This window comes from Chlamydotis macqueenii, chromosome 8 (assembly GCF_036417535.1).
Source record: "Chlamydotis macqueenii isolate bChlMac1 chromosome 8, bChlMac1.mat, whole genome shotgun sequence".
In the NCBI taxonomy this organism is placed as follows: Eukaryota; Metazoa; Chordata; class Aves; order Otidiformes; family Otididae; genus Chlamydotis; species Chlamydotis macqueenii.
In genome coordinates this window covers 22,914,424-22,930,418 of record NC_141563.1, presented here as the reverse complement: position 1 = coordinate 22,930,418, position 15,995 = coordinate 22,914,424, and the positions used below count along the sequence as shown (strand labels likewise).

General features: G+C 37.6%; 1 protein-coding gene across 4 annotated transcripts in view; it reads left to right on the top strand.

The window, feature by feature from the left end:
• PRKACB (protein kinase cAMP-activated catalytic subunit beta) overlaps positions 1-15,995 on the top strand; it is a 72,489-nt gene that overhangs the window by 35,133 nt on the left and 21,361 nt on the right. Inside the window, exon 1 of one of the 4 annotated variants that reach the window (XM_086753003.1) lies at positions 726-982. The exons of 2 other annotated variants lie outside the window; for them this stretch is intronic. In XM_086753003.1, coding sequence (XP_086609129.1) covers positions 793-982 — 190 coding nt within the window. In that variant the 5' untranslated portion in view covers positions 726-792. Of the gene's footprint in view, positions 1-725; positions 983-4,464; positions 4,589-15,995 lie in introns of those variants that run through there. One more of the 4 variants, XM_086753006.1, reaches the window with a different exon arrangement.

The window sequence follows — 15,995 nt, the reverse complement described above, 5'->3', positions numbered from 1 at the left end:
GCTGCTAGATAAGGATCTGCCAGTGCTGGTCGTTCTGGTAATTTCTTACTGAAAAAGTTAATTGCATTTGAACCAAATGCATTTGAACCAAAACGCATTTGGTTCATTCTTGGAAGTAAGCAGAACCCCACTTGGATAAATATAATGCCATCGTGTTTATATGTATGTTAGAATTCAACTTCTTCAGTCTTACTTTCCTTAAAGGAGGAAAAGAATACTTTCCCCTCGCCCAATCATAAAGTAATACTTTCTTCAGTAGCTTCTGCACATAACCTCCTTGCTTAGAAAGTTCTTTAATTAAAAACGTAAGATTACTAATGATTAGATTACAGCTGGTTATGTTTGCTACGGTGCTGGTAGTACTCCATCTTAATAACAAGAGAAGAACTGCAGAATAGTCACTTTTCTTTTTTTTAGATATGTGGTAAATTTAAAAAACATATATCTGCCTTCTGATCTTTACTTCTGAACAAGTTGTTTGTAGTATTGTAACATAAAATGTATATTTAAATATCAAATACGTGATGCATTAAAAAGCTATGAAAACACATGCTATAGCAATTATTGCATATTTTTAAATAAAAAAAAAAAAATTCAGATTAAAAGAGACTTTCAGCAGTATAAACCAGTACATTATAGAGCTTTTCTTAACAGGAAGTAGAAGAGAGTGGTGCTTAGAAAACACAGCAGACAGGAAGCTTGACACATGCATAGCTCTTAGCGGCTCTGGGTTGTCCAGCTTCCTTCAGATATTTTCTCTTTTGCTTTTGTAAAAGCTGCTGGCGTGTATAGATGGCAGCTCAAAAGGAGGTACCTTGTAACCAGTGCACAGGGACAGCCACAGCGCTGCAGAGACTGGAAGGTTTTGCCAATCGCCTTTTCCATAGGCATTCCAAGAGTAGTGCGCATGAACAGAGAGCGGCGGCTCTGGAAAATGAGAGCCAACATTGCTCTGAACTTGCTGTCCTGTGGGACAAATCAAGTAAGTAGGGGGTTTTGTTTATTTTATAGATGGTCGCTCTTCAGTTTGCCTAGCAAGTGAAGAACATGCATCTTTGTAATCGAATACAAACACTGATCTCTGGTACATTCTGGGGGCAATTTTATGGTTCATTACCTAAAGATACTAATTTGAAGACTAGCATATCGCATCAGGCAAGGGGGAGGTGGGAGGCTGGTACATGGACTGGTGGCTGGCAGGAGGATTTATACCTCATCCCTTCTTTTTGCTTAAAGCAAGGTTGACTTGTTTTGGCAAGCCCCTCACTCCAGTTTTTACTTCCAAATTACTTCCTTTATTTTCAAATTAAATCAGCTAGTTCCACAGAAATAAAAACTCATTACAGATTGTAATGTTTCAACTTTGGAATAGGCAGACATTGCTGCACAGATTTAACTTCTAATTAGAGGGCTTTTTATCATCATTGTATTTTAAGGGATATATACATCAGAATGCTCTGTATACTGGTAAACAATATAAAATTGTGTTTGCTTTTAACTATTACATGGTAATTTAGTGTGGGAACACTGCTTATCATTAGCTTTAATTTCTTAATTAGTGAACAGCTTACAGTATTATTTGTATGGATTAAAACTTCCCATGATTGCATTTTGGGTAATAAAAGTGAGAGGTTTCAAAAAATACCAGAATCTAAGTAAATTGACATTTGATTTTCATTTTTTTCCTTTTAAAGCCGTGCATTATTTTGCAAAGCAATTATTATCTCTGTGGTTAAATACTCATTTTTAACTGTTTACAATATGGTAATTGATTATAATTTTGTTCCAGATTTCAGATTCATTGATGGATTTGAGATAGCACAATTGTTTCTGTTGAAAATAGGCCTTATTGGAAATGCTTACCATCACAGTGTTACCATGAAGAAAATCAATGTTTATACGTCTCCCTGCTTGCAATTTTAAATGTTAGATAAGCAGGGAGTGAATCTATTCTCAGAGGATAAGCAGTAAACATAGAAACAAAAAGGTGTTAAGGCATTGACCTAAAATAGGTTAAATCTAGGTCTCCCATATGAGATGGGAAAGCATCAACTAGTTTTGTTGGGAAGGTAAATGATGAAAGTGCATAAATTCTGAGCTTCCACTTCTCCAAAATATTTTCAGCTTGGTAAAAATAGATGCATACTTGTGTTTATGTAGAAGCTCTGTTTTTATGTAAATATCTTCTTGAAAAAAAATAACACTGAAGCATTTTTGTTTATTTAACATGAAGAAAAAAATGGTACTGACCTACTGACACTTACAAATTGTGACCTGTTTGTGTACAAGTCTCTGCTATTTCCCCCCACCCGGTATTTAAGGCGGGCTTCCTCATATGACATGCTTGATGAGGAAATGAACTGTCGTGTCTCTTGATGATAAACATGGTGAAAATGGCTGCTCCGCGACTGCTATTTTAAGTCATAATTAAGCACAGTGGTTGCATGCAGTTGTGTTCTGAGGCAAAGATACTGAGCTGGTAGCTGAATGGTGGTTGATTATATAGCTTTGTTTCAGGGTGAAATTCTGGATCTTCATACTGAATCTTTACTCTCAATTTGTAGATTAATTTTTAAAAATAATAAAAATACTGTAGGAACACATGGACTAAGTCTACATTTAGAGATTCTCATTTCGCTACCACTGTAGCTGAAGGAGTGACAGCGAAGATAAGGAGCACAGTGGGGGGACTATTTCAGTCTGCTACTGACTCCTAATTATATCTTTAGGAAAGTGCATAATCTGTGAAAAATTTTTGTGAAAAATGAAAGAGAAACAATTTTGGTTGTTTGTTGTTTTGTGGTTTTTTTTGTTGTTGTTGTTTTTGGTTTTGTTTTTTTTTACACCTGTGAATTCAGGTCATAGATTAATTTCACAGAAAGTTTAATCGTGAAGTTACTCGTGAAGTTTTACTGGGGTTTGTCTTGTAAGGATATTTGAATATTCTCAACTATTCTGCCTATATCACTGGAACTCATGTTGGTGTAAGGTTTTAGGTGAAGCTACACAGCAGTTAGTGTGAATTACTCTTGAAGTTCGAGGCAAAAGCACTGTTTTTAATTCCTGAAAAAAGTTTGGCCAGTGACTTCTCAGAATTGTTGTTATTTTAGGTTTGAGGTAGAATTCGTTTGAAAAGAAAGTGAATAGATTTATACCTTCCGCTGTAATGCAATACTGTGACGGCTCTGTTTCTGTGTGTGTCCTTTTACAAGCAGTTACTGCTGAAGCTATGGGTTTGCTGCCGGGGAAGGAGCTGCCCTGTGTTGGGTGGGCTTCTTTTTTGTGTTGTCAGTTGCCTAGTGGAGTGGGTTTGAGGACTTTGCCATGTGGTCTTAGGGGGTTTTCAGTGGTTAATTTTGAAATTTAATGTCTTTGCTTCATTATTTTGATATGTAAAACATAATTTTCCTGAAGTGCCTTGGATTCTTGGTTGATGCATGAAACAAATGAACAGGTTTTGTAAAATCCTCAGAATGCAGTAGGGCAGAGGTGGCTCAGGGCACCGCGGGCCTTGGAATCTGTTTTATAAAGCTGATTGAGCGCACGTGTGACTGTGCAGCCTGACCTGGTAACCAGGTCGGTTGTGCTGCAGAGCCAAAGGATGAAAGGGACGTGATGGTAGTCATCAGGAGGATGTTTCATCCTTAGTTTAGACATCTTGACTGTGACCACTTGCAACTATGTGGAACCTACATTTTGATTTCTGTTTTGTTTTCATAGTTGCTTGTTGCTCTTTGAAAGATTGAAATGGGAAAGGAAAGGAGAATGAGGCTGCTTCGTTTTGAATGTAGAGACAGTAAGATCCATGTGAATCTTTTATTCTTGAACAAATACAAATATTTTCCAAATCTGTGCATAGTAAGAGAATGCATTAACAACCTGGATAACTGAAATGGTCAGGAGAATCACCAGTATTGCATCTTTCTGTCATCTTCATAGTCTCTAAATTGCTAATAGATGGGTGATGAATAATCAAAAGAATACTACTTGATTCAAAATAGTATCAGTATACTTCACATACCGTGGAATGTCTTAGAAAGATTTAGCTGAATAATTACTATATAAAAATGTAGAGAAAAATATGTGAAATATGAAAGAATGTCCAGAGTACATTGTGTGAATTGATTAAAGCTTTAGAATAACTCCTAGTTTGGGTACAAGTCAACAGATAATTCTAGTCTAAGGTTGCCATGGAAACAACCAGTGCTTGATATAATTGAGAACATCTTAAAACCTCCTGGTGTTTGCATGCTTTTTTCCCCCTGCCATTTTGAGTTGCTGTAGACATGAATAGGTAGCATTGGTCAGAACAGAAGCAGCTAATGAGCAAAACCAAATATCCGTGTCCTGAATATTGATTTTGGTTTACTACTGGCATCTTGTGCTTCCTAGTTTTTTTTTTTTGCATCACAAGAAGCTCGTAAGGAAGAGCAGCTCTCTGGATTCTGTGTGCTCCCTCTTTCCAGTTAGTGCATAAGTGTGTATAGAGATTGAATCACTGATCTGGTAGAGATTAACATACTTCATCAACTGTTGGATTAATATTAGGAGCAATATGTTTCTGCAAACTAGCTTTTCAGCATGAATGGTAAGTCTTTTCTGTTACCTTTGACACTATTTTTTTGTTCAGTCTTCACAATCAGGAAAAATCTACCAGGTTTCCCTTTCTTGTCTGCATAGCTGCATCAACTACCGATCTCTTTGTTTTTTTAATCGGATCACTGTGGTTTCCTATTAAAAATCACTAGTCTTAAAGATTTGCAGTTTTTTTGTTAAGCATTTTGGTTTGCATAACTGGTATTTATTATTTCAAATTCTGTTTTAAATCTTTATTTTAGAAATAACTGTATCACATAATTAAATAAGGCACAGAGTCTTTTTTGGAAAATTTATATTTGAATGATATTTAGGTCATTTCACTCAATTTTCTGTGCTAGTCGTAATAAATTATTTTAACTGAATTGATACAAATAAAGGGACCTTCTGAAATAATTATAATTATCACCTGGAAATTCTGAACTGGCTTTTGATGTTTTTCATCTGAACCAGCTTATTCTTCTATAGTTTTTATTCTTTCTAAATGATGGGATAGCAGAATAGTTGAGGTCATTCATGGAAGCAGGGGAGGGGAGTCTCATTTGAAATATTATAATAGATCTAGTAAACTTCTCGGGCAGGTATTTGCTTTCCAAAACTGTTGTGACTACTTATTATAATGTACTTTGAATTTAATAGAATTATGAAGTACTTTATTCTTACTTGGAATATTATCGAAAGTTGTATCTAATTGTATAAACTGTACATCTATTTTCTTAGAAACAGATACCCTTTGAAAATGGTTTGCAAAAACCCTAAATATGTTAGTTTCTGAAATTATGCCTTTTTGTTTCAAGCAGATAGTCTGGAGCTTTGGAAAATGACTTAAGAGTGTTAGAGATTGACTGAAAAGAAAGAACAGTTAATCACGTATGTGAGGTTTGTCTGTGTGTGTGGTTTTGCTTTATCCTCCAGGTTTAAAGGACCATTTTAACAAAGGTTTCACTTTTGTACATGCCATGAGATAAAGAGTGGGAGGAGTCATCCTACTGCCTTATCTAATACCAGTTTATATGTGCTTATCTCATACAAATGCGTTGAGGACATCTTCCCTGAAATGAAACGTGTGGCTGTCATTTCCTCGGTGCACGGAGTACAGTATACAAATGTCAGGACCGGTACAGATAAAAGGACAGGGTTTCAGAACTTCCTGCGTACATTATGGAGTTTTATGTTACAGCATCCTGGCTGTTCAAGTAAACCTGAACACGGGCTGTCCCTGGAAGAGGTGACCCAGCCCTCCCGTGTGTGCGGGGGTGCTGGCAGATGGGAGCTGGTGGGGAGCCGGTGTGGCCTGGTGGGCTCGCAGCCGGCCTGTGCTCGTGCGGCAGGGACACGGAGGCAGCCCGGCCTCTGCGCCAACACCTGCCCTCTCTGGAAAGCGAGGCCAAAGCGACAGCCTGGCTGCGATTCCTCGGCCTCACGCGCTGCCTTTGTCTGCCGATGGCGAGGTCTCTCGTGGGTCAGAGTCTCTGCTTTCCACCAGTTACCAGGCTGGGTTGTCCGTCACCTTTTTCTCTGCCTCTCTTACAGTTCGGTTTTGGCTTCCACAGGAATTAAGGTTTGTGGAAGTCAACTTTATGAATTTTGAATTTTGCTGCTTGGGCTTTTTGTTTGTTTGTTTTTTTAATTCTGTTATGATTGAGTCATTTTAAGGGAATAAATTTCTTACACACTAAATGAAGAAGAGGTTACAGGTATTTGGTTTTGTTGGTTGTTTTGTGGGGATTTTTGAGGGAGGGCGTGGGTTGTATTGTTTTGTTTTCTTTTCCCTGGGGCTTTGTTCTGCAATTTACATCTGTAGATTTCATTCATCTTGACATCCAGGCTCCCGGTTCTACTAAAAATGATTATAATAATAATAAATAGCTGCAACTTTTACCAAATGCCAGTTCCCAGTCATAAGGATCTATAAATCAGAAATCTAATTTTGATGTGGAAAGGTGACTATTTCCTCTTCCATCACGTGAGGATTAGATTAAGTCTTCGCTGTAAACATTTCGCCATTTAAACCACTTCTGCTTTTCACTGCACCTTTGTGGCTGCTTCGCTGCAGCAGTGTTACATTGCACCCTGTCAGTGGATAAAGTCAGATGCTCTCCTTGTGAAAGATTGCCAAGATGCAAGTGAACCCTCAATGAAGAAGTGATATATTTTCTTCAATTCCAAGTACAATTGGCTTACTCTTTTTTCCCTCCTTCTTTCTTTTCTTTTTTTTTTCTTTCAGGAGAGCTCCAGTCACATGATTTTTAATTTTTTTTTTTAATTTTTTTTCCTTCCTAAAGAGACTTGAAAGAAGGAGAACTTGTTTGTCTGTTTCTTTAGGGTTGTTTTTTTTTTTTTTTTGAACAGCAGATCATTCTCGAACAGATAAAGCTGGAAGGCCGAGTAAGACCAAGTAACTTTAGTAGCCCCGAGCTCCCAGTTCTGAAAGGTGTTACTCTGCTAGCTCTTCTGTTTCACTAGGAATAGGCTTAATAGACCCGAATATCACCAGGTGCATCGTTTGGCAGTACTCTACTGCAAATAGAGGTAATTGCTGATACAGAAATTTACACTTGTAAGGTAGTAGTTACCAAATTTGTGTGGAGACAGATGGAGCGGTATGAAGAAAGAATGTGAGTAATGCTGACGGACTCTGCTGAATTATTGTCTGGATTGGTGTGCGCTGGAGAACAGGAGTGTTTCAGGATAGAGGCTGAAGGAAGGTAGTGTGAATATCTCAGTTACATGCATTGGCCACATCTTTTAAGGGCAAGGGACAACAAGTAGCAACTAATTATGCCCACTGCTGAAAAGACTATAGAAAATGGAAGGATGCCATGGAATGTCCAGGTGCTAGAACTGTACAAATTCCTATGTGCATCTCATAAGACTAATGGTTTCTTCCTTTCAAAAATTCCCCAGTGTTATCTGTTACCCTCTGACAGCACACTAGGATAATTTTTTAGGTGTTGACCTAAGTCCATGTTTTGTTCTGTTTCTTATACGAAATTATTTGAAAAAAGAAAAGACAACACAAGAGTTGCTGCATTGCCGAAGTTCTTAAAATGTATCTGTTCACTTTAGAGTCCCTCAGGGTGCTTGATTTGGAGTATAAGCGAAAAATTAGTTTAATAAAATTGAGGTTTCTTTTAAAAGAGAGGGTTATTTGGTACATTGTAATCTTGCATCTCTTGAACTGTTACTTACTCAAGTCCTTGTTGTGACATTTCTTGCATACGTTTTGTTACCAGAAAGATGTATTTTTCTTTCCTTGTTTTTTCGTTTACCTCTCAAATTGTTTGTATAATTTTCTGTTGCTGGTTCCTCTGAGTTGCTGGTGGTACTGCTGTTGCAGGCCCAAGTTTACAACACAAGTTTTCCAACTTTAATTAATGAGGTTCTTAAGGGCAATTTTGTAACTAGAAAAATGGTTTTGGTGTCTGCCTTGATTCATTCTAGTTGCTGACAGACACTCCAGTACATTAAGAATTCATGTTTAGTTTTTTTTTGCTTAGATCTTTTTTTGCAGGGTTTGCAACTCAATTCTGTGCAAGTTTTATGCCTGCCTTTTATCCAAATAAGCACTGACTTCAGCCGGGTTCTCTCTAAAGGTTCATTCTTTATGGGAAGGGATAGTAAACGCTCTTACCTACTTTTTGCCTGCCCTAATCCTGAGGCAAACAAAAACTTGTTGTTCACTCAATGTGTTGAATTGTGAAATGTGTTTATTTACATAAGACTTCCTTATTCAGGAAGTCAGTCACTCTGCTATTTGAGGTTATAAATGAACTTCTGCTTGGCTAGTTACTGCAGGCAACCCTTTCCTGTAAATATTGAAAGTGTGTTCTGCAGAAGATATGTCAGCGCAGCAATGTGTCAGGATCTCAAATCTTGCAAAGAGATGAAGAGTTATTTTACAGATTTACCATGGCAGCTGTGAAGATGTGTCTTGCTGATCTCAGTGCATGTATATGAGAATTTCTGTAGTTTTGTTGATGTGGTACTGCGGACAAAGTAGCTTCGGAGGAAGCAGACTTACACATGAGTGCAGCTAAGCCAAGATTGGCGTATCGACTATGGTTTTGATGCCTTGTATGAAATATTTGAAAAAAGAAAAAGCAACACAAGAGTTGCTCTTTTCAAGTAACTTGTAAAATGCATCCATACACTGAACAGCTCCTGCAGTTGTTTACTTCGGAGTGTAAGGAAGAAATTAGTTTAGTGACACTTGTGTTACTTCTAAAGAAGAGGATATTTGTGCATGAGTGTATCGGGTATTACGAGAGGCATTGCCCGCTTGCAGGGTATTTATTAGTCAATATGCAGATCAGATTAACTACCTGCAGATTTATGCGTACTGTTTCTCAAATCCAGCCATAAAACACACTCAGTGATGGGTGCCCAGTAACATGTTATCCTCTTTAGGCACTGAACTCTTACAGAGAGGAGGGTGGGGCAGTGCCATGGCGAGGAAGTTGGTGCTAGCCAGGTAGCCAGTGTCTTACAGTGCAGAGGGGTGGACAGCTTAGCTAAGCAAAGCTGTGGCAGGTGCTGTAAACATTGGGCTTGGTATGTGGTTTTGACTGTAAAAAAAAAAAAAAAAAAAAATCTGATTAGTTTGTATATTTGTGTTTAACTAGTACAATTTGCTAAAAACCTTTACTCAAGAATGTGATACATTTAGAGGATATTTTATAGTAGTGCCCTTGAAAATGTTGTTCTCAGAACTCATTCTTAAAATGTATTCTTTTTCTTTTTTTCACATGGTAACCATGGAAATATATGCACTGCAGAAATTTTCACACAGTTTGTTTCCTTTGTAAAGTAATACCTGTTATATTTCATGCAGACAGGCAATCTTTTCCACTATAGGTCCTCTCAGTAGTTGCAACATTTCAGGTTACTTACTGGATAAAGTTTCAGCTACAACTATAGAGGGTGGTGCTGCACAGATGAAGCTTAATTCCTAATTGCTCACAAAGCACATCAGTGTATGATAATTAAGGATTTTACATGTTAAGATTTCTTCACATAACCTTTTCTGTATGAACTAATTTTATATATAGGGAGTGTTAAGTACTGTGCTTAAAATGGTATTGTGGTAAATTAATGGTATTAAATTTATAACTTATTAATTTGAAATTTTAACTTAATAGAATTAACTTATCTAATACAATAATTGAAAATTAATGACTTAGAATTATTTCTCGGAAGCCATTTCAGTAGTCCAAGGCCACACTTTCATGGTCATGTTGCACTAGCAAGAACTAGCACTCCTTCAGAAAAGGAGCAGTTCTCCTGCCCCACATATTTGCCCATTTGCACCCCTCTTCTCCCTTCCTTCACCCCAGGCAAAGCGTTCATGTGGTGAAAAGAGCTGTGAGCTGCTGTGGATTAAAATTAGCTTCCCTCGTCACCCCCTGCCTTCTGTCCGTTGCTTTTTAATCTGGCCTAATTCCCTGACCTGGCTTGGCAGTCGGCCACGGGGATGGTTTTGCTCTTTCAAGGAAGGTCATGATAGAGAGGCAGGAACAAGTGACTGTGGAAGGACAGGTCTGAGGTTTTTTGTACTTATGCCAGCCCATACGGAACACTGAACTGCAGCCTAACAAACCAGACTACCATTTCTTGGATTTTTAAGCCTCAAAGCATGTGGATTGTTGCAAGAGAGGTAGCAGATTTACGAATGGGTCATCTTCAGCAGTCTGGAATAATTCCTTTTAACACTTCAAGGGCAGGAAGAAGGTATGAGAGTACTTTCCTTAGGCCAAAGCTTAGTTTTAACGTATTCCAGAATTAACTGGATGCAAGTTCTGACTGGTTATTTTAGAGAACTGCAACCAAAAAAATCAATTCAGTTTAGCAAAAGGTTGCTACTAACTCTTTAATTTGAAAGGGAGGCCTGGGCAAGAAAGAGGGGTGCCACCCTGAAGGACCAAAAGACCCAAAAGGATGGAACATCTGTCGTCCCCGGAACCTGCAAGAGACTTTAAGTTATGTTCCATGCTTGGATGTTCAGGTGAAGGTGTTCTGCTTGTCTGCATTGAGGAAGTCTTGCATATAATCACTAATTTAGGATTTGAATAGTAAATCCTAGCTTGGTCCATAGGTTTTGGTTGGTTGTTTAGAGATTTTTGGCAGAGAGGAAGAGAGGCTTTTGGCGTAACTGGAAAATGCAGCATTTATCTGTGTGTATCTTGAGGGAGGAGTCATGTTTTTAATGAAATATATTAATTTCTACATTTTGATGAGCATTGGGTCTGGATTCTCTTTCAGATTAAGAAAGAAGAGGGTTTTTTTTCTCATCTGTATTCTTTTTTTGGTGAAAAATGATTGAACTGGCACAAATACACATGTACAACTCTGCTGAGCTGAGCTAGCACAAGACTTGATTGTGTTTGTGACTGAATAAATTTACACTATTTTGGAGGGGTTTTTTAAACAAAACGTCAGGAATTTACATGTTAAGTGACTTGATGTTAGTTGGGTTTGGTCGTGTCTCCCCAGTAGTCTCTGTTACGTTGTACTTTTGGCATTAGCAGGGTTCGCTGCCTCTGTTTGGACCCATACTTTATGATTTAAGAAAAAGAATAAGGGGGGAAGACTGAAAATTGTATTTGGAAGTAAAATTTATTTTATTATCTCTAATAAAAACAGAAGAAGAAAGTCTATCTGACTGTGACAGTTGAGTACAGTTAGAGTATCTACTGTTCAGAATTCAACAGCCATAGGTATTATCCATGATAGCTGAAAACCCAGCTTCTCTTTTGGTTTGTCTAAATCTGTCATATCTCTTATGCAGGCTGTTACTCTCTAGCCAGCCAAGTAAAAGGTGAAAATTAAGCACGGCCAATTTAATTTACAGTTTAAAGTTATAGCCTGTAGCACGGAAAATTAAGGAAGAAAAAAAATTAACCAAGTTGGGCTCTTTGTAAAGCTCTTAACTGTTGCAAATTTGTTTTTGTAAGACTGACAAAATACTGTGTAGCTCTAGACTTCAAAATTGTGGACAGGATTAAAATATAATTTTGCCTGTGTTTCAAATTTTGTGTTGTAAATGATGAGAACAATTTGTATTTTACAATTGCTGCACATTGTAAATTAATTCCTGAATGTGCTCTCTTCTAGTCTTTAGGCACTGCAGCTGTAATTGCTCTTAATTTACTGTTTATCCTGTTCCTCTCCCTTTTTCTCCATGGTTTTTTCATGTCCTTCTTTTCTTCACTTCTTACCAGTCCTTCCCAGTATTCCAAAGAAGCGTTTACAGTGTGCAGTTAGAGTAATTAATACCACTTCCATTTTAATAGCAAACTTTTATGCAGTTAATAATTCTTACATGATCCTTCATTTCTAAGAACTTTGAGGTTTTGTATTCCAGCAACAAGAAGAAACGAGAATATTCTTGCTGGTCAGTTTTTCATAAGAGAGCCAGGAAATGTGTTTCACCACAAAATTAAGACAAGATTGACTTGCCCTGTACAAGGCTTGTATCACATTGGACTTCTTTCCCCCACCATTTTCATATTGTGAGAAACAAAGCATTTTGTTCTTGTTGACGATCTGTTTCAATGATACCATTTTAGTTTGTGTCTTGAAGAGTTTCCCAGCTATTAAAATGTTAACTGGTGCTCATGCTACTTCCTTTCAGTGTATTAACACTTAGTTGTGTTTACTTTCAAAGACTTACCAGAGTAGAAAAAGCTTGCTGTAAGCCTTGTGATATTTTTCCTGCTAATCAAAAAAGAAATTTAAAGGTACTTAAGACAACAGGTTAATGGTGTAAGAGTGGTGCTTAGAACTTGAATCGTGTGCTTCTCACTTGCTCCTGAAATGTGGTACCATAACCACAGGATTCATTGAAGCATCTGTATACATCTTGATAATGTTTAAGGCTATAAATACTGGTTTTCTAAAAATGAAATATACACATGTATTTATCAGAATCTCTTCATACGTATTTATTTTTCCATTAAATGAGATTGGAGGTTTAATTAAATAGCCCATTTAATTCCAGACTTCAAGTGATTATGTTACAGTTTTTGAACAGAAATTGAATTGTATTTTGATAAAGGGCATTTTAAATACCAAGCAGAGATTGGCATTTAGCACAGCAGATGGGAGTTTGTAGTGGTGCCCAATGTTTAGTCTTAATCAGTTTAGTTCTTGCTTTCTTGCCATGAATCCTATCCAAATACTTTCTTCCCCCCACCCCCCAAAAATAATTCTGGCTTGCTGGCTCTTGTGGGAGATGTGCTTGAGAATAACAAATACAGTGCACGTGGGAGGTGGGAGAAAGGCGAAGTAATTCACGGTAACTCCTCAGGACTGCTCCATCTGTGACCCCTTTCCCTCTGCTGTCATTGCCTCCCTGCAATTGCGAGGTCCTAAACCGTTTTAATTTTTTTCAGGACTTTTTTTTTTAATTATTATTATTATCTCCTTGTATACCAGTATTACCTAGGAACCTCTTGATCCCAAGTTCCACTTCCCTTAGAATCTCTTCTGCTTCCACTTCCCTTAGAATCTCTTCCGCAGCCGTTCCTGCTTGCCGCCATGTTGCCTTGGCTCTGCATATACAATATCTTGTCCAGCTGTGGCTGTTCCTGTAGCGTTTCTTCTGACCAGGGTTTGAACTGAAGCAGGCAGAAGTTATAAAACTGCTTTAAGTCTTTCAGTTTTAAGTTTTTGGCCATTACCCAATTTCTTACTACCTTTTTCTGAATCTCCCTAGATTTCCTACTGTATGCTTTGGGTGTTTGCATTGCATAAAACTTGCTTCTCCTGCCAATGATTGCTGTTGCTGGTCGTGAAGAGCTAGGTTTGCACTGTGTGTTTGTGCTTACCTGATCTCTGGACTGCTGGTGCCCTCCCGAATGCTTCCAGTTGTTTTGAGCCCTCATTGTGCCAGTGCTGTTACTCCTGCTTTGCTCTCTCCTTCCTGCACCTTCCTTTCTTGAGCAACAGCTTTTCCTCCCTTAGTTTCAGCCTGCTTTGCTCCAGCTTCTGCTGTACCCATGAAACCAGTCTGAATAGGGTCTGTTTGCTGGTCTTTGCATGCACTCCTTGCATCCTCAGCTTCACTTCGCTCAGTCATGTATGAGCAATCCTTGCTCTTCAGTGCTTATGAGAACCTGTATATCAACATCTCTTTTTTTTTTTTTTCTTTTTTTTTTTTTTTTGTTGGTGTTGCGGGGGGTTTTTTTTGGTTTTTTTTTTTGTTTGGTGTTGTTTTTGGGGTTTTTTTGGTGGTGTTGTTGTTTTGTTTTGGTTTTTTTTTCCCCTCCAGTCTTAGAAAATTAAATCATACTTGTATGGCGACCATGTAAGATTACCAAGTGCATTGCAGTTTGCATTGCAGCATATAGCAACTTCAGCTGCGCAGTTCAGACTTTTCAAGAGGTTTTGTTGCTGTTGTTGGGTAACGAGACTGAAATTTGATTGTGAATTTTTTCAGAGACTGCTTGCCATTTCTATGCTATCTGCCACATGCCATGCAATTCACACATGCTGTCTTTTGGAACAAAGTGCTGAGTAGTGGGAAGATCACCTGATTACAAGTTTTATTGTGATCCAGCATGCTGCAATGAAGATAGATACACTTTTGTTAGCAACAGTTCTTTGGATGTGTGTGTCTTGGAATAGATTAAACATGCCAACTTTGTCTCCTGAAGTTCTGTAAGCTGTGCTTATTTCTGTGATGCATCATCTTTTTTTCGTACTGAATTTAGCTGCCTTTGGGGTTTTTTTTTCTTTTCTTTGCTCAACCGTTCTGTGATTTAGCATGAGTCATTCTGTCTGTGTGGGAAAGGGCTGGTTTATTACAGGGTCCATTCTTGAGCGGGGAGGGGAAAGGGTGGAATGTATTTGTGTTTTCTCTGTGTTTGTTGTGGAAATGCATAAAACTTTTTTTTTCTCTCTCTTTCTTTCCTCTCTTCATCATCTCATCTGTGTGGGTGAATGTTCCTGCAAACCCTTGGGGAACCTATAGAGACTTTTGGTATGCTCATTCCTTCATTAGTGCCCAAAGTCACAGATGCTAGGAACGGTTTAAAGACTAGAAAAGCAAGAGTCACATCCTAACAATGTAAAGTGACTAAAAATGTGCACTTGAGGAAAACTTCTAAGTTGTCATCTAATGAACCTATTTGTTTGCATCATCACAGAAATACCAATGGCCACTGCTGTCCAGTTGGCGTAAATTTTGATTCTGCACTTGAAAAGTTGAAATGAAATGTGTTCTCCTGCAGCAAGAGCTAACGCTTTGTGATCGAGATACGATTTCCAAAAGTATCTGTCCTGTTTCAAATTCTAAGTCCTGTTCTCAGAAGTGCCTGAAGTGTATGCACTTATGTTGTCTAAATTCTGTTTGAAGTCTCCTGCTGAATTGTGTTGGAGCTGAACTACGACACCCGGGCTCCAACACAATTCAGGAGGAGAAGGAGAGCTTGTGGCTTCCTGATACTCTAGAAATGAGAGATCTTTCTCATGGTTCCACAATTTCTATGTTTCCAGCTGGTTCACATTTTTTTTCATAAACAGCATTCTTTATTCCATAAGTAGAACAGAGACAGATGACTACATGTAAATGTCATTGTATATTTTTATAAATACTGAGTAATTATATTTCAGTGCAAAATATATGGAAACTTAAAATATTGATTTACATGAACAATGGAGATAGCATGAGGGATATTTAAGACATATGTACTGTAATAACATGTTAAAAATGAGACCAATTATTCATTTTTCAGTTGTACTATCTACTATTAAAGTTTAAGTTTTAAGGCTCAGCTTTTTGGTAATCTTGATGATCATCTTAAGTTTTTTCTTGGCATTAAGAGAAAATAATGTTCATGCTACCTTAACATCAATTTATGTTTTAAAAACTATCAGTAGTCATCACTTTATCAAGTCATCTCTGTTCTCCTAATGGAAGAAGGATCATCAGGCGTGAATTTGGACATTGTTAGCTTCCCTTTTTTTGTGTTGAGAAATTATTTCATGCGGCAGGAAATAATGTCCTTTTCTCAAATTAGGATCGTTAAAAGTCGTTACATGAGTAAACCCCATAATTTTAAAAAAAGGGAATATTTTCCCCACACAGGATAAATATGTCAAACGTTTTACTGATTAGCCACTAAAGTATTTTTAACTCTTAGTGAGTTGTAATGCCAACTGAAAATAATTCCTTTGATATAAACTATGTTTTTCTTACTCAACTGTAAATTTAGGATAGTAAATATGTTCCTCCTCACTGAAATGGCTTGTTTCTTTTAAAATAAAATTACTGAGTGGATATAATGCTTTAAACACTTTTCTAACCTTGAGGTCTGCCAGAACTTCTGACAATTTTTCTGAAAGTTCCGTTATATTGATGCTGCTCCATCAGAACCAGTGACGGTGGGAGCCATAAA